The following is a 25,531-nucleotide window of genomic DNA, read 5'->3' as shown; positions in this document are numbered from 1 at the left end:
ATGTGAGCAGGAAATAGCCCATAATTTAACTTAAATATAGTATGTCTCGGGGAAAATAACCAAATACAAACCTGTCAAGCTGTTACGCCAACAGAGACCTAGAGGCAAACCTGGACAGCAAGTCCAAAACTGCAGCTTGCTAATGGCAGATCAATATGATTTGGAGAAGCAATCAGATAAGAATTAAATCACAGAGTAGGTTTTCTTCATTGCATTTATTTCTAGGCAGCTCATCTCAAAGGGAAAAGTAGCTGAACTAGTGGGAATTCAGAGAACAGCAACTAAGCTTACTAGATTGCTAGAAGAAATGATTTATGAAGATTAAAAGATTCTTAAATGTATGGTTTGACTACAACGCTCACAGAAGAGCAAAAGGGACATATTTAATGCCTTGTGAGCCATTACAGTGTGACCCACAGCTGCAGAGGAGGAGGCTCCTCCAGCACAGCTGAGCCCTGCCGAGGTGCTCGCACAGGAACCCCGCCAGCACGGCAGCTCGCGCCCCGGGGCTGGAAGCACTGGGGTCCCCTGCGCCTGCTCTCGCCTGCCTGTGAAACAGATGATCTGAATGCTTTATCACATCCAGTTTGTAAACATTAGCCCTACCCCGGACTTTTTATTAGCTTAAATCAAATATTGAACCTAGCTCAGCTGTTAGAGGACAGCTGCTTGCGAAGTGATTCACTGCCATATTCCTACTAGGCCACAAGAAAATACAACCTAATCACCAGCAGCATGACAGATGCACGCATTTTTAATTATGAAGAAGAAATTAGGCTCTGAACTTCTCCCCACACCTCACTTAATCAGAGTGCCTCGGAGGAGCTGCCAGCCACCGCGGCACTTTAAGGACGGAGCTGCAGAGGGCTCTGGCACGGCGCAGGACGGTGCGCTGAGCCCCAGCACCGCTGGGCAGCCTTGGAAGGACCTGAAAGAAATATTGCTATATTGCTTCTTATCATTTATCTTTCCAGGAATGAACTGGTGGATTTCTTGGTTCAATCCTCTCTGCCCACTCGCAGCCAGCGAACGCATGAGCAGTGAGCTTGAGGCGCTGCAGGTGGGCAAGGACGGAGCCAGAGTGGGCACACGAGGGTCCTTCACTCCCAGGCAGGTGGGGAGCGTCCTCTGCGGCAGATGCTGGAGCAGTTTGCCAGGCCCATCTCTGAGCTGTGTGCTGGCAAATGCAATGGCCTACGGACACGTGGCTCCACTCTGTTTTACCTGCTTTTAGCTTGAACACGTTCACCTTGGTGTCTCAGGAGTCTCTCAGTACAAAAATCTTGTGCTGCATTTTCAGGATATGCATGGAAGTCATCTTAAAGCTCCAAGGAATTTCATGTTACTTAATACACGTGTTAAATTCCCATGGATCACTGAGCTCAAGCATTAAGAAATCTGATAAGCAAACAGATACCGAGTTTAAGAATCAGATAGACAAATACATGTAAAGGACGATTTGCCCACAGAAGGCAGCACAAACAGGTAAAGAAAATCAAATAAGTAGCATAAGCAGGGAAAAAAAAAATCCTCTGAAGTATTCAGTCAATTACTTTAAGCCTCCAAAAAAACAGGGTTTGTCAATTCAAAACATTCATCTTACATGACAACACTGTCTAATCTACTGTCAGTGCTGCTGTCATCCTCAAAAGAGAGCGGCAGGGAAGGAAAGATAACCTGTGCTCCTGCCTTGCCAGGATACAGCAGCTGGGGCTGGAAGGAGCAGGAACAGTTTCCAAGGAGAGGAACTGATTCAGCTCCCAAGGAGACATTTCTGAATTGCTTAGCTTGCTTCCCTTCATCAATAATTAATCCCCTATACCTTCCAATTGTAGCTATTTCCACTGTATCTCACACTTCTAATGTGAATACAAACACAGGAAAACAGCAGGTGTGCAGGAGGGAAGCACAGGGGTCGGGAGCTGTGCTCTTCCAGCTCTGACAATGCTGAGGGAGGCTGCTCGGAGAGGGTCTTGGGGATGAAACCAAGGCAAACCGGTGATCCCAATGCAGGTGGTAGCAGCATCAGCAGCCCCACATCCCAGTCCAGGGGCTGAACGTGAGCCAGCTGCCCTGGCCGACAGGCAAGCAGCTCGGATGGGACTCACTTGTCAGAAAAAACGAGCTGCTCAGTCTCTAATGAGTGGTCGTTCTCTCCGCAACAATACCCGCCGCTCTACAAGCAATTAGCAAATCGAAGCGCTCTCTTTGTGGACCTGCATTAATGTACTCCTCTACGCTGCACATTAAATAGCTCATAGGTATGGCACAGCACAGGAGCAGCAACAACCAGAGACACAAAATTAAAGCTTGCTTCAAAGAGTTATGGAAGCAAAATTATGTGTGCTGCATACAGGGAATAAATCAAAACAACCTTCATTGCGAAACATCATTTGAGTCTTCTGCTTTCATCAGAAACCATGATTATCTTAACAGCCACCCCAAGACAATGCAGGTACTTTGCAAGGGAGAGAAGCACGCAGCACTTTCACTGCCTCAGATTCAAACCAGTCATTTTTATTCTTTCCCACGAGGGTGGAATGCCTGTGAACACACACAGCCGCCTATTCCTGGGCCGTGCTCGCGCAGCCATAAATCCAAAGTGCGGGTCCCCAGAAGGGAAGGCACGTGCTGGGAGGGCAGGCACGGGGGGAGAGGAGGAGGGTCAGCCTGGCAGAGCCATAGCACAGCTGCAAAGCACGGCATTCCTACAGCCTGCCAAAGCCCAAGCTACCCGTAGCAGTATTTGATATGCAACAGTTGTCTGCAAATTCAAGTCAAGTGCGATGACTGGCAAATTTAGGTATAATGTTAATTAATAGCTATTTCAAATTAATTACCTCCTCAGATAAATTCTTGCCTCTCCTCTTCAACAAAGTTAGCACACAATTTAAATGCACGAGGCTGTACCTGCTTCCAATCACAGAAATATGGAGCCTTGTGCGTCCTAACATGCCCGATAATCGCTTCAGTTTCCTCGTGCTGGCTACCCCCCGTTCCCTGGGTAATTTCACAATACCTTATGAACCTAATCACCTACAAAGAAGATATAAGATGAAGCTCCTCTGCTCAAGCTAGATGGCCTTAGTGTGCGGCTAGTGTGAGGTGACCTACAGAACCATCTCCTAACACCCAACCCAAACCTCTTCTGTCATAGCTCCATGCCATTCCCTCATATCCCGTTGCTGTCAACAGAGAGAAGAGAACAGCGCCTGTGCCTCCGCTCCCAGGGGCTTACTTGCTACTAAACCTTACGTGTTAAAAAGACTGTAATCGCCATTTCAGATACATGACCAACAGCAAGCCATCTGTGGTGACTACACAGCAGGGCACATCTGCCGCTCTTTCTCATTATCTACAAATGATTCTATGACAAAACAAAAAAAAAATAAATCATTTTGATACCACTGCGTAAGGCAACCCTTAAAAAATAACTGTCAGTCTCAACAACACTATGGATGTCAAGAACAGATATACACAAAACAGCTATACTATTTAGAATATAATTCAGAGTATTTATCTTCTTAACAAGAATCACTTTGGCTAAGACTACAACATGGTCCAAGCCAGCAAATCTTATCTGAAGGTGTAAGCTGGAGAAGGAGGGGGAAAAAAAAGCACATCACCACCTCTTTCCATTAGATTCAGGAGAAGCAGGTAGAATAATGTACATCAAAGCTGCAGCTGAAACGCAGAAGGAAATCCCAAAACATGGCTGCACTCCCAGGACGACTCTGATAAGGAAAGCAGTGATGGTAACTCTCAGAATTCAATCATAAATTAAAAACATATAGCTCTGTGCACTGCACTTATGAATTACATGGAACAATAGAGGGATGTCATGAAAACGCTTTGAAGAAATGGTGGGAATCACTAATTCTCTCACTAGAGACACACACAAATATGTAACAAGATTCTGGCTTGTAGTGAAAACGGGAGGAAAACTTTGATTTCAGAAAAAAAAAAAGCCACAGACAGCTTACTCATGGGGGTGGCAGACTGTGACAGAAGTAACTCAGCCACTTGCAGTCAGACTTCAGTTTATTTGCATACTGCGAACCTGCATATTAAAACATTGTGAGAGCTGAAATGAAATTTTCATTAGTGTTCAATCTGAAATCTTACCCATGGGATTCAACTTCCAACAGTTAAGGCGTGCATGTGCCTGTTTTCACTTTAAAGCTATCTGTTCGTTTATATCACGGGAGCCAATACCTTCCGCCTTCAACCCATTAGCGCACCGTTACTGCAGATTGGTAGCCGTACAGCATTGTTTTAGCAGCTCCAAAATTACACTGGGTTAAATGGTCATTTCTAATTTAAAACGCTGTTTTGATGCTTCGTAGGAGAATTTACTGATCTTTCGCAAAATTGCATCATTTGAGATCACAATCAGTAGGACAGTCTGGGATCAGACACTGCTAAATAATGCCTTGCTGCTTTAGGGATTCAATTCAGCTGTTCTCAAGAAAGTTCTCCTGGTTTTAAAATCAAATGCACAGCCTGTATAAAGTGGGAAAGAACAGCTACAAATGAACGTTGGTATTGGCTCAGAAGCCTCGCAGCCACCCTGTTATTTTACAGGGGCTGGACCGGAGGTAGGTGGCAGCTGTCAGTGCAAAGGTGGAGGGGAAAATTCCCCAATGACTTCTGAAAGCTTTTCATAAATTCAGTATACAGTGAAGTGACACTGAGTTTTAGAAAAGTTGCAAAGGCAAAACAGAGACTGCTACTTACTGATATAATTTATCTCATATGGATAGGCTTAGAGCACAACCAGTATGTGTCTCAGGCCACTGCTTATATGGTTTTCGATGTGATTTAGTTGTTCTTAATTTACCCCAAGCAAGGACATAAAACACACGAAATTGGACTGTCTGTGAGAAGATGTCCCCGTACCTCCAAGGACTTGTGCTCCTGGGCATCGGATCGCAAACTGCAACACCCAGGGACCGAAGGCTCTGTGCTGGGCGGTGAAGGGTGATTTCCATCACAAAAGCAAGAGCTGCTGCCTGTCGAGAACCAGTCTCCTACTGGATTGGATGTGCGGCAGTGAAATGCCGCCCCCAAGTGAGAGACAAAAAACAGCCGGTGAACAACACGAAGCATGAAAAAAGCAAAGACTCTAGGGTGCTAACCAAAAAATGATACTGCAAATTGAAAAAATGCTGAAGTCATAGTTATAATTACTGAAGATATAGGGAAAACATCTGCAAGATATGAGCTCCTGTCAAACACACTATCAAGATTTACTGGACAAAGAGATAATAACCAGATCTTTCTCTTGCTCTAAAGTCCCAAGGACAGACCAATCCCTCTTCTTCTGTTTTGTTTTCAGAGGGACAGTCACTCAGTAACATCAGGAATTCTCGACAGGAGGTTTATTATAATGAAATCACACCAAATTCTCACTGGTTGAGCTATGAGAAAGGGGTGCAAACAAAGCCACTGTGAAACAATTGATGCAAGATATAATACCAAGCAAAAAAATACCCACATTTTTATTCCTGGCAAGTCACTCCACCTACCTCAAAGCAAGCTGCATAGTTCTGCAGCAGAGACCTGGCTTTTGTTCTCACTCTGCCTAACGATTGCTGGGACGCCTGGGGCAAATTGCTAAACTCTCCAAAACTCCTTTCCCACTCACCCCCTTAATGAAAAGATGATATTCACTCTGTAAAACCATCCAGCATCTTTGGCCAGAAGGTAATCTCTGAGTTCAAGGCGCTATCACTGACACAGAACGCACAGGATGGTCCACACCACTCAGGCAGTAAAAGGATTAAGCACCACATTAAGTGCACAACTCAGCACCTCCACGTCCAGAGGTGGCAGTACCCAAATCTCCCTGATCCTCAAAGCAAAGGTGACCTTCACAGCTGCAATAAAATACAGAACTCGGAGAAACATCCGGAACTTCTCAAAATCTACTCCATCAACACTGTGCACATAATCTCCCAGGCAGACACCGCTGGTTAAGGAGCACAGTACCAAAGCAAGCTGGGGGAATGGCAAAATGACATTATGTTCAGGAAAAGAAGAGTCCCTGGAGGTCAGAGCATCCTATGCCAGACAGAAACACTTACAGGAAAGCAGGTAGGTGCAGGTAGGGAGGAAAATAAGGAGCTCAGGTGTTACTAGATTTTTCGTGTGTCAAGAAGTGTCAGGTTTGCAAACATCTCTAAACAGCAGCATGCATGTGTTGATTTTAGTCTGAACTGCAACAGAGGTTGAGGCAAGACTCAGGTGCAACAGCTGAGCATCTCCTTTCCTTCTGGCTTTCCTTGGCGTTTTCACTCAGCACCTTCCTAAGGCACAACACAGAGACCAAAAGATTAACAAAGCTCTGCTGGAATATAATACATATTTGCGATAGGTCTGCTTTCCTCCGTCCTAATCAAATGGTGCTGAAGCCCCTAGGGAGAGAACACGCTGCCAAACAAAAATGCGAGCATGCAGCTGCTTCCTCAACAGCAAAGGGCAGCCTGACTGATGAAACTCTGCCAAGCCGATTGCTTCCAGCACTCCGCAGTCAGCCAGCAGAGCATCTCCTGGACACACACCGGTGACTCCCAGATGCTGATGGACTCTCCGAAGGAATCATTCCGCATCACTGGAACACCCATCAGAGAAGCCTCTGCCACTAATACTCTCCTTGTAGGCTCACAAATATTCCTACCTCAGAGAAGCAGCTGAGTACGCAATCTTCGCAGGGAGTCCCTTCTCTTTTGCTGCTCCCCGAGCAACGTTTTTAACTCAAGAGTTGAAAGATAAACTGGCATAAAATCTCTTTGTTCAGGGATGACCATAAATCTCTTGCCAGAAGTAAACCAGATTATTCATCTATTAGTGCAACAGAAAAGCATTAGGTGAGCATCAGGTCATTCCACAGGGATGAAAACGAATGCAAACCCTTTGGAGAACACTGAACAGAATTAATTTTACTGTGTGGTAATCAAATCTCTAAAGTTGAAATGGAGGGATCCCAGCACCAGGTTCTGAAATGAATGTAGGGTCTCTGGGATTCGGTCTCATCATCACTGTTTCAGTGATCTTCAGAACAGGTAGTGTAAATCATTCCAGGATCCAGTGAGCACAATGTTTTCAGGTTGCATCAGCCCTTCCTGAACTGGGAAGCAGAGCTAGAGACTACAGGAAGAAAACACGGGAGCTAACAGGGATGTAATCCCTTGCTATCAGATGTAATGACAAAGGTGGCTGGGAAAGGGGGTAACAGTTGTTTGTGCATTTGGTTGTAATTTTCTTGCAAAGTTCCAATGACAGCTTTTTTTTTTGTCCTTCTTTAGATTACCAGCAGAATGATTTCAGGCTTCAAAACCCCTGTCCTAATGAAAGCAAACATTAGCACACGCCAAATCAAAAGAGAATCTCAAAAACTAGAAGTGGTAGCAAAATGACTGCCAACATCCCTACCAAATTGTGAAATCTGCCAGTCATCCTACATGGTACATGTTTTCCAGTGCCTCCTCCCTGGATCTAGGTTCTCCCTCCCTCTGTCAGTTGCCTCCAGCTAGGTTTGACAGCTAGGGGAAAATAAATGACATTTAGTAGATGAAGTCCGTAAATTAGCCAACAAAAATGTTCACTCTTATCCATTCATCAGAAAAAATGGTGGAATTACATATCTCCACCTAAAAAAGCCCTTCTAATTTCAGCCCGATGAGTCAGCACTGCTGTATCTCATCACTAAGAATGATTCATTGTCAGTGCACTTCTCAAAGTCAAGAATAAGGGTATTCACCCCAATCCACTGTCATCTCCTAACTACTCTGAATCCAGGCACTGTGTTTGCATACAGTATTGTTCCAATGATTTATGTGATTGTGTCACTTTTAATTTCAGTGTATAAAGACATATTGTCAGTCCATCAACACAACGCAGCATTCTCTTTTCAGGGGGCTGACAAGTGAATACCTGGACAATCTTCTTGCTTACCAAGAAGGAGAGGTCTCTACAGCCCGATACCCAGAGGTGGCAATGCTGCTGAAGATATGGGTGGCCACTATCATTTAAGAGAAACATTAATACCTGCTTATGAGTTATAAGAGGGTTTTGTGCATGGATTAGACCCAAAGGTCTGTAGCTGGATGAAACAGAGCATCCAAAACTAAAAAGCAGCACGGTTGTTTTATAGTCTCCTAATATCACAGCCACTTTAGCTGTGATAAATCTTTAGAACTATTAAAACAAGGCTGCTGAACAACTCGTACTGACCACAGCACCCCTAAGGACTGAATGGCAGCACCTTCCTCCAAGCTGCCCAAGGCTGTTTGGCAGCTGGCAATGCACAGTGGCAGTCCCAAAAAGATGTCTATGTGCTATGGGCCTGTTCCCAACCACTTCTCACTGCTAATCCACGCAACACCCTCCCAGCAGCACCCCTCAGACATGCAGCTGGCTTCCCAACACAACCACTGCGAGATTCCCGGCCAGCAACCATCACCAAGGAAGCAAAGATCCACATTAAAAACTTTTTTTCTTCTGGGTTAATTTTAATTTAGTTTGATGTCATCCTGGTTCTCTGTACTCCTGCACAGGTTGTGCTAGCTCAAATGAAGGTCAGGGAAAGGTTTAAGGCAGTGCTGCCCTTGAAAGAAAGGTTTGTGAAATTACAGCCAGCATATTTTTGGCATCCAGCAGAATCGTGGGTATAGTGCCTAAATCTCAGAGGGTCTCACACAAATTTGAAACACTCTTGAAAGTTGCTAGGAAACAACATTCACCCTCCAGACAGGGTTGTGCAATGTTTGCTCTGACGAAGCAATGCTTGTATTACCTTTGCTGTGTTTGTTTAGGACCTGTCTCTTCTGCTGCCGGAGTATTTCCAGTCTCTAGTCTGGGCGTGTAGCTGGGTCTTGCTTAATAAGGTAGACATTACACTTTAAAGGTAGCACTTGTAATTAGCAGAAGCGCACTGCTCAATTCCTGTTCCAGACAGGGTTTTCCAAATGTCACGGTGTGCTTAGCACAGCTGATCTGCTCTGACGGCTGCTCTAAATGCGACTGACCTAGGAGGGCACAGAGTAAGAATCGAGTTGTATCACAGGAGGTGAGATTAAAAAATGAATAGCATAATTCTCTGCTTTTGTCCTGCATGTTGATTTTCATGGGTTGTCTGTACAGCACTGGGAGCAAGGTAAGTTTACTTGAGAGATTCTCCTTTGCAAGGCAGAAGGGATGCTCACACTTGGAGGCCAAGCAGGAATTCCTCTTGGAATTTTATACCTGCTCTCTGGGTCAGCCCACCAGAAGAAACTGCCTTCTCCTGGTTGTCCTGCCAGGCTACCATGGCACCAAAATACAGAGCACTGAGGGGAGCAAAAAATATTAAAAAATTAAAATCAAAAAAGTTTTAAAAGCTTGCACTGGTACTGGCTGCTAAAACCATTTTACAGAGGCTCTGACAAATCCAGCACCCTTCAGAGACTCCATTGAAAACAGTATTTGCTTTCTAAATTCATTTTAGAAAAGCAAAAACAACCTTAGTGATTACCAGCAATACACAGCATTAAAAAAACCTCTCAATTCCCAACAAATACCTACCCACAACAACAAGCCCCTACGCTAGCAGAAGAACATCACTGCTCGCATCTCCAGGTACTGCATGAATCAGTGGTTTCCAGTCTCCTTGCAGACAAGCTTCACTTCAAAAATCCTGGTAACAGTCCACACCTCAGCATGGCTCATGGACTCAGCAAAAGCCCATCCGAGCTTATTAATGTAGGTGTCATGCAACATCTCACCTGCGATGTGCTTGTGCCTCACCCACAACTCCTGCCTCGCTGTTTGGGCTACGCCAGCACAAACTTAACACACTTCTCCAGAAGACACCGAAGATGATTAGCACCAACCCTGCTCAACAGAAGGACAAACCAAAGCACAAGGAGCACGCGTCCTCTGCAAGGCTCCAGAAGCGATGGCAATTTACAATTATAATATTGTACTGCATCATTGTTGTTCTACAAGCAGGAGAGGACTTAGTGGCAGAATTTGCCTAAGGTCGTGTGACTGTTGGGGGGAAAAAAGGAGGGTTAACAGTACTTCTACCAAGAGACAGTCCTTCCACTGAAAAAGTAAAAAAATAAAAATAAAAAAAAATCCCTCCAAGATGAAAACTAGAAGGAAAATTTGTGTGAAATGCATTTTTACCCCCCTCAGATAAAATCAGGCATGCTTGCACACCATTGGTCATGCTCCCCTAAACCTCCCTGAATAGGAGCAAAACCTTTCCACTGTTATTCGAAAATATATTCAAAGTAAACAAATCCCAACGGGATTTAAGCACAGTATAAAAGCTTCAGCAAAAATCATTGGGAAAAAAAAAGGAAACCAACTAAAAGGATCCTCTCTTGGCACACTCTTGAAAAAAGGATTTCCTACATTTCTAATTGACTGCCACCATGGCTTAAATGAATGATCTATAAATAGGCAGCAAATTCAAAGCAAGCATCTGAAGGAAACATCCAGTTTTTGGGTTGTTTTTCTTGTTATTGCTTAATCATTTCTTGGAAAGGGGATGGCTAACAAGGTAGGACAAATGTGGTTAAAAGATAAAGAAACAGAAAAGGATGGGGAGTGGGAGGGAGGGATAGAAGCACACATGATGAAGTTCAAATGTATGAAGTGCACAAATCCATTTCTGACTCCAGCTTTCCACAGGGCTAAAGGATGGGAGGAGATGCACACAACTATGTCAGAGCAGCAGTTAGGCGCTGTGCTACACTCAGGGTAAGCAGAGACAGGAAGAAAAAGAGGTACCAGACAGCATCCACAGCATGCACAACACGATAGCCGGCTGCGGGGCTGGCTTGGGTGCAGAAGTTCATTTGGCTGTGGTTACAGAAGCAGCGCTCAGGGTGAGTGCTGTGATGGAGCCACTTTCTGCAGGCAGGCTGAGGCTGGTAGCTCAGTCGTGAGGAGACGGGAAAAATCTGCTTGTGATTCAGGAATGAGAACGCCCTGAAGATCCCCTCAACTCTAAGAAGGCTTTTTTGTTATCATTAAATTCTTATCTGAAAACTCAAGCTTCTGCGGGCCACCTCAGCCTAATTTCTAGTCTTCCCTTCATAATGGGTCCCATACACCATTAAGTGCACTCATTAAAGTAAAGCACTGGAAGTGTTCGAAGTGTTCGTGCAGCTGGCTTGTGGTAAGGGTCATCCAAAACAGGAGTGGAATCAAAGCTGTTAAAGTTAAGTAACCATCCACATCGTAAGAGAAGTGAAAATACTTGAACAACAAAGCTGGAGGAATGTGAGTCATTCCCAGAGAGAATCTGGCTTCTGGAAAGCATTTGCGGGAAAATTTCTAATAAACTCCATTTTATTAGACTGAGTAACTGTTTCTCTAAATAACTGCAATGTTTTTTCCATTGCTCTTGTTGCATCCTGTCCACTCACTCTCCTCCCCTCTCCCCACATTTGGTCCAAATGCCTACAACATTCCCAGTCTTCAGCTTTCCAGCATCCATCAAAGCAGCCAACTTAATTATCCTTTTTAATTACTCCTCTTAATCCTGTGATCCTTCTTTCAAAGCCCAAAGGGGGCTCTCGCAGAATCCAAGGAGCAGAACACCTTCTGGTTTCTTTTTCCAAGGTGTTTTGCTACCTGCACAGCCCTTCGTGACTCTGGGGAAGTCCTTCCTTGCACCTCCAGGGCAGATCCTGCCCAGCACGCGGTGCTTGCTCACGGCAGCCGAGGAACAGCTCCCAGCCTTCTCTGTGCAGGAGGCCTGCCCCATGCCACCTCTGTACAGATTTACAAAAAAATCACCTGCAACAAGGGGAATAAAAGATTAAACAAACCACCCTTGCACAGCACAGGTATGATACAGATGCTGGGCTTCCCAACCATCGGTTTAATTTACACTGTAAAAACTCGTGTGACAGTTGCTGTGAAGGGAAAGTGCAGGATTACCCAACCTGGGGCTGAAGTCCCTGGTTTATCCAATAAAACAGACACAGCAAAAGGAAGAGAAGCGCGTATTTCCTTGTGTTGCCCCATCAGTGTTTCTCAATTTTCATCTGAAAGGATTAACTCCAGAGGGAGCACTGCAATTTTATCCTAACCACGGTCCGTTCAGCCCTTGGCCCTTCTGCTGAGACTGCCAACAAAGACGCCAGACAGGATGGTATTTTTGAGATGCGAGTGTTTATCTTCCCCGAGCAAACCAAACAGCAACTCATTTCAGGAAAGCAATCCAGCAACTCACAATCACTTCTCGCTCCAGCAAATGCAGACTGACAAGGCAAAAGGTGAAGCAGCCTGATGGTCCCATTAGAAACCCTTGAGTTTCCTCGCACCTGAGTGTCTGTCTAGCAAAGCCGTGCTGTAAAGTATAAAAGATCTCCATTTGGCAAGGCAAGGAACAAATTCAGAACAAATGCCAAGATAATCTCAGTTGTTAGCTCCCACCACAAAGGTACAAGACGTACTGAATTGGGTGCTCTGCGGCTCAGCGCCGTGCTTCAGAGCTGCGTGCATGCTTGCAGGCAGAGGGGCATTGCATGGGTTGCGGTTACTGCACACCGCAGGTGGAATTAAATCAAACAGCAGCACCAGGTACAGCAACACGGGGCATGGCAGATAGCTCCCTTCTGTAAATATTTGCGGATAAGGGCTGGGAACAGTTTGGGGTTTTATCCTTCTGTTCACACTTACATTTTCTTTCTTCTTAACCAAGCAGATAAAGAGCTAGGAGGTTTCACCTTTGCCTGCGTGCCAGGAGGGCTGATCTCAGGGCATCACCAGCCTGTTTGTCCATCACAGGCTGATGGATGCCAGAACTACTCTCAATTCACTCTTTGTCAAAGAGAGGTTAAGTAAAATGTACTCTTGTTTGAGGAATGGCTGCATTTGTACCGTGCAGCAGCTCCCAGATGTTCACGAAGACTCGAGAGCGACCTCTTGGCTCTCAGTTCCCCGCTGCTGTTCAGAAACAAGAGCTTTATCCAAAGAGCAAATAGAATGCAGCAGAAACCAGTCTCAGAAACAATTACAATAACATAATTTGTAAAGTGCTGATGGGCTGTAGAAGCCAGCTACAGGGAATTTGAGTTCTGTCTGGCCTAAATAAAAAGGTGCTCATTATCTGCAGAGAAAATGTCACTTATGAACGATAAGGTCGTGCTGCACCGTGAAGATAAACATCATTTCTCCATATAGCTGTGATAGTCTCATCTACTGTCTTCCGAAACGTACATAAACAACAAAGCAATAAGACGGCTGTAGAATTAGCTTGGGATGCTACATTGTTTTAAGAGCATAAAGCAGGTCATCTGGGCCTCTATAGACATTCCTTCCTGAACTAGCACCAGGAACACCTACCTGTATACACCTACACCGTGCCCTTTTGGTAACAATAATAAATAAATAAACCCTGACGCTTTCAAACAAGCTTGGTGTCAGGTATGCTGGGAGAACTTAAGACCAATCACATCTCACATTGCTATGAACATCCACGGGAATTACACACATCTGCATTGGTGGTTCTGTGCTCGGACACCCCCAGGCAGCCTATGCCAACCGTATCGAGCACCTGTACTTCAAATAAACACCACACATAATGGTAACAGCTTCCCTCTTTTCCAGGGTTCTGCTTGCTGCCATGCAGCAGCTGAGAAACAATTAAGCACACTCAAACGATCTCTGACCGTGTCTCTTCCCCACTTAACAAAAATGGCAGTGTCAGAGCCCTGGGGTCTCCATCGGCTCATTGGTTTGTGGTCTCTACCACGAGGCCAGGTCCCAGCTTTGCCCTGCAGAGCATGGACTTTAAGAAAATTCAGAACTCGTGGGATCTCAAGAGATGTTCTCATGAGGTAATACTGATACAGACATTTATTACTTCTTCCTATATATAAATAATGTCTGGTGACTGTCTCTATACAAATAAGCCTTGAAAAATCTCTCTCCTTATGCAAGATACTCTACTTAAAATAACCTCCATGAAACAATTACTCTGTTCCCTTTCACAGCTACTGAATATATCACTGGGGTTTTAAACAGTGTAACTCATCATCTTTCAAGATTCTTGTGGACTTCCCATAAAAATTAAAAATATTCCGGTTTAGCAACTCTTCCCAGAAAATCAGGTTTCCAAAGGAAAAAATGAGCTGTTTTAGTAATTTTCCAAGAGGAAGTGAAGTTGATGTTGCAAGACTTCGAGGTTGTAAGTCCAGCATTTGGAAAGCAGGCAAGAAAACATTGAATAGATAAAAATCAATGCTTTAAAACAGAAATCAGTTTGACTTTTAATGGGGTCTTGAATAGGACTGAAATATGAATGTACATCTGTCAAAGCTAAGCTCACTGTAGCCGTTATGGCCATTTAAACAAATTGAAAATATAAATCACCTCAGTCTGTCAAAATAATGTGCCATGTATTTCCTATCTGTGTTACTGTCACCACAGTAGGATTCATGACACATGTATTGCACAGCAGCGCTGCCTGCTCTATAAAACAGCATAAATCTCAAAAGGAAAACGGTACAACTTGCCTTACAAGAAGACTGTGACTTTCTCCAAAACTTAGGGCTTTCAGTTTGTTTTGCTGAAAAGCTTTTAGCAGAATCAAAGCACGTTTGACATTAGCACTGATTAAAGCAAATAGATAAATTGCAAAGCCTCTGAGAAAACAGAATTGTTCCTTACAATTTACTTGGACCACCCCTGAACAGAGGAGATCTATATCAGCAGCTTAGTTTTTATTCACAGCTTGGTGAAAACCCCTATCAGCTGGCTTTTTCACTTATTCTCTTCCCAGTCTTCTCCAAGCATTAGTAGGCTAAGCACATTTAAGTAAAAATGGAAGGGAGAAAAACAAGAGAGAACTCCAGCAACCTTGCTTCAAACGCTGTTCAAGTTAGGACTTGCAATAGTATTGTGCTCTAATTCATGAGCTTAATAAGAAATTAATAAGAGTGGGAAGAGAGGAAAGCTGCAGTGCATGGACAAACCGGTCCATAGCAGGGATAAGATGTGGAAGCAACCACAACTTGTAACTCCAGAGAAGAAAGCACTGAAGGTGAATAACTGGGTATGTTCTGCAATAAAATAATTGCAATCGTCTCTGGTATTTAGGCACCATACAACGTGCTCACGTGCTGTGCTGACCCAGGCTTTCAGACTGATTAGTTCCCAGAAGAAACGCCCCTTCCACTGTTGGTGCTTAAGACCAAAACTGGAAATAATCCATGGGCTTCAAGAAGAAAACCAAGACAGCAGCTACTGCTGTTCTAATCTCCACAATAAGCAAAGCATGAAGTGGGTGAAGAAGGATCTTACAGTTCGTGCAAACTGCAAAGAGCAGGAGTGTGAGGATCCACGAGTGCATGGGAACACGCCTGTGCTGCTGTTATTTTCTCGAAGTGTACACATTAAGACTAGGAGGTAACAGGACTGGAACAAGGCTCTGTAGCTGGAATATGAGCAGGGCAGAAGTGTGTTGAGTCACGTAGCGAGGCTGCTGGCTCTCCACGTACACTGCCCAGCACGGCACCGAGCCCCAACTCCGTGCCCAGGGACAGGAGGCAGGGATCTCAGTGCCGAGCCCTCTGGCCCCGGGCTGCCCCCATCCCTTTGCCCAGGTCCAGGAATGCAAGGAGGACTGACACCTCCAGGGCAGAAAGAATTACAGATATTGGCCCTGCAGGGAAAGCTTTGGAAAAGCCCAGCTATAGATAAAAGTTGATGGTGTGTTTTTAAATAGAAAATGATCATTAAAACCTTAATCCCTGTTTCCTACAGGAGGCCATCATTGTGAATTAAAAGATGACACGAAAACACTCATAAATACATACTTTAAATACTAAATTATGCAGAGATCATGTAATTATTCTGAAATGAAGCACTATGAATCACAGAATTCAAATCCAATCAGTTTAAAAATCAACCGATCTCAACAAGTTCAGCACATCTCTTAAGATGCTCCGACAAGCGCTTTTTAATGTCATTAATACAAGGCAGAACTAAGGAGTAGCTAACATTTCTCTGGCATTTTATGAATGTGCAATCTTCACTTCTTATTTTTTCACAAGATACTTCCTTGTTTCCCTCAGAATTGCTTAGTTTCCACAAGCTGCTGAAGCTTTCATCAATGCAAGAATGTTCCTGAGTAGTAGTGCTAATAAGCAGAGGACATTAAACATCAGCCTTAGCTCTGAGCTTCCCAACACTGAGGATGGATTTACCCTAACGAGCCAGGCACCAAAATACCCTTTGGGCTGAGCCACATGAACGTGTCCCGCCTGCTTGAGGTGTTGGGCTGGGTGTGCTCGGAAGCAGCTCAGAAATAGGATGGGGCATTGCCTCCGTGGGGTCCCATCACCCCGCTGCAGAGAGGCCGGGCTGGGTCACCATGTGCCCCAGAAGGTGTTGAGGAGGCTTTGATTGTTCCCTTCACTTCAAGGATCACTCGGGCACCCCCAAACACAAGCCCTGCTACCCGTGATGGCTGCCCATGTGGGTGAGACCTGCGCTGCTTAATGTCACCACGCTTTCCAGCTTGGAAGAGATCAAAGTGTTAGATCTCTGAATTAAACGCTGAATGAAATTCATCTCATTTTTGAATGGTTCTCTACCATTGCAAACAAAGAACAAATAATCTGCAATTGTAGAAAGCAACAGTGGGAAGTGGGGCAAGCACTGAAGGAAGGTGCCCAGCAGCCTCCCTGCTGACCCCCAGCCCCGCTGTTTGCACTGCCCAGCTTGCAACAGCAACCAGAGACCAACACCAATTGTATTTCTACATTTCCAAAGCCTTCAAGAAGCTGGCAGCTACCTGTTCCCAACCTCATTCTCCAGAGACTTGTTATCACCACCCTGTTTGCATCCCGGCTTCCCCCCCTTCCCAGCAGTGCCCGCTGGCAGAAGGAGCACCAGGCTGCATGAAGCTGCTCCTTTGTACACCGCCTCTGTCCGCTGCCATCTGCTGGGGACGGGGCTCCCATTCCCCCTCCTAATGTATTCCTGCTGCCTCCTCCACCTGAGGACATCTCATTGCAAAGCCTGTATCTCCAGGCACAGGCAAGCAGGCTCCCCAGTGTAAAATGTTTTAAAGCTCTCATCGCCGTACGAAATGCTCTCCCCTGTTCTATTGTGGTAAACATGACTCATAACTGCTCGTCAGTTATCTGCTCTTTCCAAAACATCATTAAAAAGAACCCAATTTTAAAGCTTTTGTAAGAATTTAAACCCAGTTCATCTGCTTCTCTTGCCTCCTATAGCCCGGTGCAGCTGAAGGCAGTTCAAGTTCCCCAGGTCAGGCCTTGGTTGTGCTTGGTTATTCGTAACATCACCGGGAGAGCCTACAGGAAGATCTGTTAAAACCAAGAGCATTTTCGGGGGAGTGCAGTTTGGGGTCAGGACCTTTGCTGCTGCCATTTAAACCCAGTGCTGATTACATTGGCTTAAACAAACCGAAACACTTCAGAGTGGAGTTTGCAGGAGTCTGCTGTAAACTCCCTACATGGTTAACACAGGTGGGTAACATTAATTGGTAGCACACATTTCTGAGTTTAGAATCAAGATGCGATCTCGCCAATAAGAGAACTAGAGGCAGAGCGTCACGGACCATGACTCCATTAGGAGCATGACTTCCAGCAAGAGATGATGACAATTACAATGTCACCCCTTGCTTTTACTGCATTTGAAGCACAAGAAGGCAGTGGGGTTGCAAAATTCTTTTCTGCCCCATGTGCTCCAGTAGCCTAATTCAATCTGCAGCTCCTTGTTGTGGTGCAACCGGTCATTTTTCTGAGGGTTTGTCTCTAAAGCAGCTCACCACAGGCTAAAGGTACACATACTGGCTTAGTTAATGATTTATTTTACTCAACACAAGTTGGTGCCAGAACATTCTCATTTCTTAAGAATGACGGAGGCTTGCTTCTGTTTAGCAGTGGTCCCTAGGAACTGGTGAGTTAAAGCCATTCTTAATCTGTCAGAGCACCCACACTCAAACGAGCTGTAAAATCTCCCCTTGGTGAAAACAATGCTGCTTTGTGCAGAATGTCCGTAGCGCAGGCGATGCCATACACTCCTCTTCATCTATTGCTGATTTTTAGGACACATCCAAAGTAAAGAAGCTGCTCAAAAAAATTAATAGCAATTGAGTTTTAAAATCTAGTTTGACCAAAAAAAGTCTCAACACACAGAGACAGGCTCTGTTGCAGCATGAACCAGTTCAAAGGGGCGCTCCTCTTCCACAGAGCAGGGACTGTCACTTTTAACAAATCATTAAGCCCCTCATGAGTCGACTTCCTCATTTATATGACGGTTATTTGCAAGGTGCTCTCCCCAAACGCAGCCGCTGGCAGGTGTAAACTGGAGGGGAGGAAACTAATGGCTCCCTGACTTGACAAGGTCACTTGGGTCTGAAGGAAGATGAAACACGCGAGAGAAGAGGGAACCCAAGATAATCCATTTTGCAGGACTGCCAGAGGACATGGAGCCTGACCTGGCTCTTCCCTAGAAAATAAAAGAAACAAAAGACTGCAGCGGCTCCCAGGAAGGCTCGTGGCTGCCAAGAGATGCCAAAGCGTTCAGGTTCAGCGTGCTATTTCAGCGAGGTGTTTGCTTTGTCAGAAGATGATGTCCAGCCCTGTGACTGCTTCAGCAATCAGTGGTAGCTGATGCATGGAGCACATCAGCATCATCTCCAGAGAGAGTCTGTTTTCTCCCACTTGAGTTGCAGATAAGAGGCTACAATGACAGCAGAAGTCTGGGCAAGTGAAAGGCATCCCATCCTGGAGTGGCAGGAAAGCTCCAGTGACTCAGATGTGCTCCTTACGGACACCCAAAGTGAGAAGGGTAACCTCACTACTGCTCGCAGTTGTCACCAAGAAAAACAGTGCACAAAGGTTGGACGGCAGCGGAGAGGTAGTGAAAGCAGGCAGAAGTCTGAAAATAAAAAACTCCTCTGAACAGATGGAAGGAAATTTCTCTGCAAAGTTCCCATCATCACAGAAAGCCCTTCTGCTATGTAAAGATGCAATTTACCTCCAAGGGGGAGAGGAAACTCAGCAAAGGGATAAAGCAAGACAAGCATGAAGTGTGGATCAAAGGGAGGGGAAAAAAAGGTAAAAAAAAAAAAAAAAAAAAAAAAAAAAAAGTGGAAAAGCACTGAAGGAGGAGCGAGGTGAGAGACAAGGAGGAACTGTTAACTGCTCAAATAAACATTTTATTGCATCCACGCGTAAATTTTTAGAGCTTTAAACACCAGGGTGACTGCTAAGTAACTCACTTTGCACGGAGCAGATTTGTGACTAACATCAGAGGCAGCAGCACTGCCCGATTTTCACCACCAGCAGATGAGCTGCACTTACCAGGTGCAGGTAAGGTGACACATTTTGGCCAGGGAGTTTTGAGGTCTCCAGTAATGCCCATGGTGAAGAAAACACAGACCATATGGCATTTCATGTGCCCAAAGTGTCAGCTTCATAATTAACTGATTACCTATGGTGCTCACAGTGTAAATCTCTCAATGTAAAAAATGCCAGAGACCATTGAAGGTGTCAGCGTGAATCTTCCTTGCAAATCTCTCTTCATTAAAGTTTCATATGGAGCCAAGTGTGTTGTAATAAAATAGCTATTAATGGAGTTATATTTATGATGATTTCTCTTTTGTGCAGCTGGATTTAACTTTTCAAACACTAATCTCCACATCAGAGCTTTTTCACAATAGCTTCCACACGCACAGAGGCTTCTTGCTTTGTCATATTTACCTTGAAATTAGAGCTAACGGGAGCTATGATTGAAAAAATTAATCAAGATCAGCAAGAAAACTGTTAATATCACCAGCGTCAAACTGCAAATTCATGCCATGATAAAAACACAGCTACGATTCTGTTTATTTTACGTGTTTATAGCATGCTGGCCAGAGACAAACTCATTCCCTCTTTAGTTCCAAAACACACTTTTAAAAAGATGGTGAGTGACACTTCATTAACTGCTTGAAATAGGCAGACACAGACTGCTTGCTTTTTTCAGCCACCATTTCAGACAGTATCTTTCCTGCATCTCCCCCCTGCTTTACATTCAATGCTCCGTAAAGAGCTTTCCTGCACCTCAGCAGACAGATGGGCACTGCGGAACAGGGGCTGTGCCGGGGGCAGGCAGTCCTGGGGAGGATAAAGCAATCATTTCCAGTCCCAGAACAGACTACGTGTTTGCATGTTCGTGCATTAGAGATCCAGCTTTTCTCATCAGCCATCAGTGAAGGGGATTTAAAGTTCCCCATCAGCCCGTCTTTGTCCTCCTGTTCTCTGCTCCATCAGGCTCTGACAGGACGAGTTCTCAGGCAGCAACACGGTGCCTCTGAAGCGATCTGGGATGGAGGCGTCGTTCTGCATTTGAGTTTCTGGAGAGGTGCCTTTATTCCCGACAGGGACTGGGATGCAGACCCAGCAGCATGCCCAGCAGCCGTCCTGCCCCACGAGGGTCCCGCTGGCTGGGCACAGAGGGAGCCAGACACAGCTCAGTACCACACAGCTCCATCCTTGCAGCGCGCACTAATAAACCTCTCCTGTCGCCCTTCAGGGCCTGCACACTTCTCTCTGGCTCCCTGTGTTCCTTAAAACGGCTTCTCACCTCCATTTATACATCAAGCAGAAGACTCATCACAGACCTCATCTCCCTAATGAGTTCAAAGCTGTTGCCTCAGCACAAATCTTCCTAGCCCCACGTGTCTCCCTCCCCTTTGGTGCTGGGTTATCACCATTGCTGTCTTTACCCGAGAGCTTCCTGGCTCACACAGAGCTGCTGCTCGAATGAATGGAAAAACCTCCATTTTCACAGGAAAGAAAAATCCCTGTTAAAAACATCACTTTTTCCCCTCTACTGCTTGTTCCGAGGTGGGGCTGCTGCTAATAGATTAGGGCAGCCAGAAGAAACATGTGTCAGATAGCTTTATGAGTATCAAAGGGCTCTCTACTAGGGAACACAGGAAGAGATTTTGGTAAAAGAAATTTTCAGTAGGGGAAAAAAACAACACCCTGTGATAAAACAAGTCAGTGAGGAGAAAAAGGGTGTGATTTTTAAGGCTTATGAAAAAAGCTGAAAGGCAGAAGCAACAAGCAAAATGCAATTGTGTCAGCCTGTGCTTTTCGGTTCTGCTCCATCGCTCTCTCTTCACAGCCTCCCCAGCCTTTCGCAGGATCTCAGAGCAGTTTTGCACATTGTTGCTTTGCTGCCACCACCTGCATGCTCCTTGCAGATGGATTCTTCTTGTTCTTCTGTGCTACCCTGCAAGCCTGCTGCCCTCCCAGCCCACCCGGACCAGGTGTGCCCGGGATGCCCCATCCCTTCTGCCACGCTGACTTAAACACGTTGAAGTAAACGTCAGAGATGGTTCAGCCCACAGCTCAGAAATCATCCGAGGCTCCAAGGTGCCTCATTCCTGCCATCTCCTCTGTTTGTTTGCGAGATGAGTCACGCAGGTGTCAACATTTCTAAAATTTGTGCGGAGCTTCAGCAGAGCGGGGAGGTGCAGAGCATTATGTTAGAAGTTATTAATAGCTGCTATCAACCATTTTTTTGATCTACAGGCAGTGGATTACAGCAGCTGCTCCCGATGATGAGACACCAGGAGTCTTACCTGTACCTCAATTTCCCTTTCTAGTTTTCAGATTTTTACTAGAACAAAAAACTTTCCCCCAGAATATCAAAATAGATTGGGTTCAGCCATCAACATTGCAGACAGAAAGGCAAACACAATCAAGCGAAGCATAAAATTTTACTTTACAAGGGGAATATCAGGACTTCGAATCCTGCTTGTAGCAAAGTCTTTGAAAGGCTTAAAGGTTGGCATTACACAAAAACAAACCTCCAGAGAACACAGCTCTTTCCTGAAATTTTCTGTGTAGCCCTTAATCCATATCCATGAAGACAAACTTATCGTTTGTTCCCTATAAATAATTAAAGACATGTAGGAAGTGGTTCCCACACTCCTCCATGCTTTCACCTGAAGAAGAAAAAGTAATTTGCTGTTGCCCAAAGACATCATGCACATTTGACCTATTCAGTGAAATCTTCCTCCATCAACCTGGAGCCACTGCTGGGAACAGCTAGGAAAACAGGAGGAATTAGCCACCTAACACTTGCTGTCAGTGTCACCTGGTGTTAAGCAATAGAGTGATCAAACAACAACGCGGAGAAACATTCAGAGATGAAGCAATTCAGGCAAGTTCCCATTTCATTGAATGTTACCACCTCATTTCTCTATCAGCTTGCCCGAAACTCGACAGAATTCTTTTTCTTGGAACTTGACAGAATTCTTTTTCTTGGAAACAGGAGGAAGTGGATCTATAACGTGGGTTCACACCACACTGCTCTGCTTGCTAAGGCTTTAAAGGTCATTGGAACCAGTACTGGCTGCCTCAAGTCTCCACCCCATCAAGGGAAGAAAAGAGCATTTTAAAGATGACAGAAGCAACAAGGAGATTCATACACAGTGGGGCAGTCCAATCTACGGTTTCAATGGGAAACGCAGGAGCATCAATTACTACAAGTTTTACTCCATTTGAATTATGGCATCCATAAATCTACGTGCCAGAGGAACCAGATATGAGGAAAGGAAAACTCACATGCTTACAGTAATTGCAAAACCTATGCAATAAAACTGCCAAGATTTAAGACCACAGACATATTTCCAGATATTTCAACTCGTGACCATTCCAATATGACAAAATACAGCAGGGAAGTAGGGAACAATTTGGCAAATGGATGTTATCATTTACTTCATTCCATTCATGTTTCAGACTACAAATTTACATAAAGAGAAGTAGCAATAATATAAATGTTCCTTTGAGAAACACTTCTGTCTTTGGCAAAAATGTTTTTCTTGAGGAAACCCTATATAAAAAGGGTATTTTATATAATGTATTTACTGTATTTTATATAATTTTTTATATATTATTGGGGTTTTCAGGCCTAAAGCCATGAAAAGAAGAGTTAACGGCAGGCAGATACTTTACTTCTTCAGCCCTCAGAGTAAAGCTCTAATAAACACACCCTCGCTTACACTGCTTTTAGAAGAGCCTTGCTACACAGGCACTGCAGTGCGGCCCTGAGACCAGATCACAGAGAACACAACTTGGGGGTCCTATCGATCCCAGAACCTTGAAACCTGGACTTTGCAAATCTGTCATCTGTGAGAGCAGACCACATCACCAGGCACTTCCATCCTAAAGGTCTCAGCTGTTTCACCACAGGGGTTAGAGAAGGATGCTTCCTTGTTACCTCCAGCTCGGTGTTATGAGCGTGCAGCTTCTGCACCATCTCCTCAGCCTCCCGCATGCGCCGGTTCAGCTGGGGTGAGTGCTCCGACGGGGTCAGCTCGCTGTCATATGACTCCAGGATTGCTCGCATGCCATCACGTTCCTGTCGGGAAGAACAGAAATCACCTTCAGGGATAAAGCCCCTGAGCCCACTCAGGGCGGAGGGTTCCCAGAACAGTAATTTACCCATTGTTTTTCCCCATTGTTCCTTCACGTGGCAAAGGAACCCTGATGGACATAAATTCGTGGTCTTCACGTGGGCATTGAGCCACGGATGTGAACACACAGTTCTAACAGAAGAAATTGTGCTAACCCGAGAAATGAGAAGCTGGACTGTGTTGTGTACACGAAAGCACACATCCCTCGCAGGAAAGCAGCGTGCATACACTCCAACAAGCACACACCAACTGAAAACAGAGCCTGCCTTCTTTTTGGAGACACTGTTCTAATTCAACATGCTGAATGGGTTTCTTCAGCAAAATATTTAGTGTAGCACTTGACATTTTTCCTGCCAAAGCATTCCAGCAATGAATGAACAGAATTGTGGCAATAGAAATGAAATAGATTTGACAATGAACAAAGTGGCTGAGAGCAAACATCCTCTAAATGGTATGCGACTGATCACTTGTTGAGCACTGCGATGTTCAGTGTTTATAATAAATATTTTTTCTGAGGTTAATATCCTGCAGAGAATGTGTTTGGCTCACTTTTCGATTTGCTGGCAATTATAACCAAACATTTTCAGAGAAAGACAAAAAGAAGGATCCCTTTCCCTGCTCGGAGAGCTTTTGTACTCCCAAGTACAAAGGCTGGATTGAAAGCTAAATGTAAAACTTTTTGTGCAGGTCCCTGGTTGGAGTATTCTCTGATGCGTTCCCAACTTCAGACGGCACCTACTGCCTACCTCCAAGACAATGGGGGACAAGAATGGGGACAAGAGGCTGAACAACATTTCAAAAAGTCAGGCATGTTTTAAGGAGATTACGGTTTACAGTGCAATATGCAGACAGGGATTAGCCAGCTGATGGAAGCGTTTTATCTTTTGACCGTGCTGAAGAACTTTGATGTTCGCGAGGCTATAGAACAGAGTCAAAGCAGCACACTCCCTCTGCATAAATCAAAAGAGCAAAAACTCCTAGGAAATCTTACAGTGCTGCCTCCCTTTCATTGCTGAAATTTGCTATCTTGCCCTGTTACAGAAATGTACAAATGTTCAGGGCAAACCAGTTATCTTGTGTGAATTCTGCAATCACAAACATCCGAAGTATTATTAGAAGATCACTCAGCTTTACAGCTGTGCAGCTCCCAGGCCACCACTACTCCTACGTCAAAACCAGAGCACTTCACAAACGCAGCTCAGCCACGCTGAAATATTTCACTGGGATTCTGCTCTTGGGGAAATCAGGAATTTCCAGGGTAAAAAAAAAAAAAAAAAAAAAGAAAGAAAGAAAGAAAAAAGAAAAGCCAGCTGCCATCACTCCCAAATGTAAAAGGCTGTATTTCAGAAAAAGAAGCCAATGCAAAGTGTTCAGTCGAGCAAGCCTGTACATGAAGGCTGTCTTCCCCTTTCAAAATATAAAGGTCAAACACTGATCGTGGATAACAAGTGTATGCATGAGGAAGGGCAGGAGCATTCAAATTCAAGGTGTGAAAATAAGAAGGGGGGACCCGCCAGAGGTGTGGTGTGTGCTCAGAGCCCGCAATGTACTGACAGGTCAGCCACGATGGTTGGAATGGGCAGCAGGTACAAAGACTCTAGAGCAAAGCCCAGCCTGAGGCTGACAGAACTGTGTTAATAAAATAATAAAGCCAGGTTCTAACATAAACGGTACTGAAAGCTACTATTGGCTTCTTGCTCGGGCCTGACTGAAGAGAAACACTTTTTTTAAGGAAAGAACAGTTTTTCCATAAAGTTTAGAAAGAATTATTGATTTGACAGACAGATGAAAGGAAATACTTCCGTGTTCCTGCAGGAGAAAGGCAACCTGAGCCACACTGCACCTGCCTTGCAATGAACTTGTTTAGCAGAAAAGGAGCAGTACAAGAAGGCTTCACCCTTCTCCTCCCCCAGCAACATCCACACACGCCGCCCAGACTGCCGAGTGCACTCTCCATAGGGCTGCCTGCCTTTGCTCAGGAGATGACTTGTGTTCCCCATTTATTCCAGAATCATTGCCTAGAACACAGAAGAGAACATAAGGATGGCATTTCGTGAAGTTATTGGTTTGATCCTTGCA

The 25,531-nt window shown here is 44.8% G+C and overlaps 1 protein-coding gene across 3 annotated transcripts in view; it reads right to left on the bottom strand.

Moving 5' to 3' along the window:
• Positions 1-25,531, bottom strand: part of MAD1L1 (mitotic arrest deficient 1 like 1) — a 348,528-nt gene that overhangs the window by 180,331 nt on the left and 142,666 nt on the right. For all 3 annotated transcript variants that reach the window (XM_084536417.1, XM_084536418.1, XM_084536419.1), the window contains exon 12: positions 23,257-23,397. In XM_084536417.1, the coding sequence (XP_084392543.1) occupies positions 23,257-23,397 (141 nt within the window). The remainder of the gene's footprint in view (positions 1-23,256; positions 23,398-25,531) is intronic.

This window comes from Aythya ferina (genome assembly GCF_964211825.1).
Source record: "Aythya ferina genome assembly, chromosome: 15".
NCBI lineage: Eukaryota > Metazoa > Chordata > Aves > Anseriformes > Anatidae > Aythya > Aythya ferina.
The sequence above is the reverse complement of the archived record's forward strand: the minus strand, read 5'-3'. Positions and strand labels throughout refer to the sequence as shown.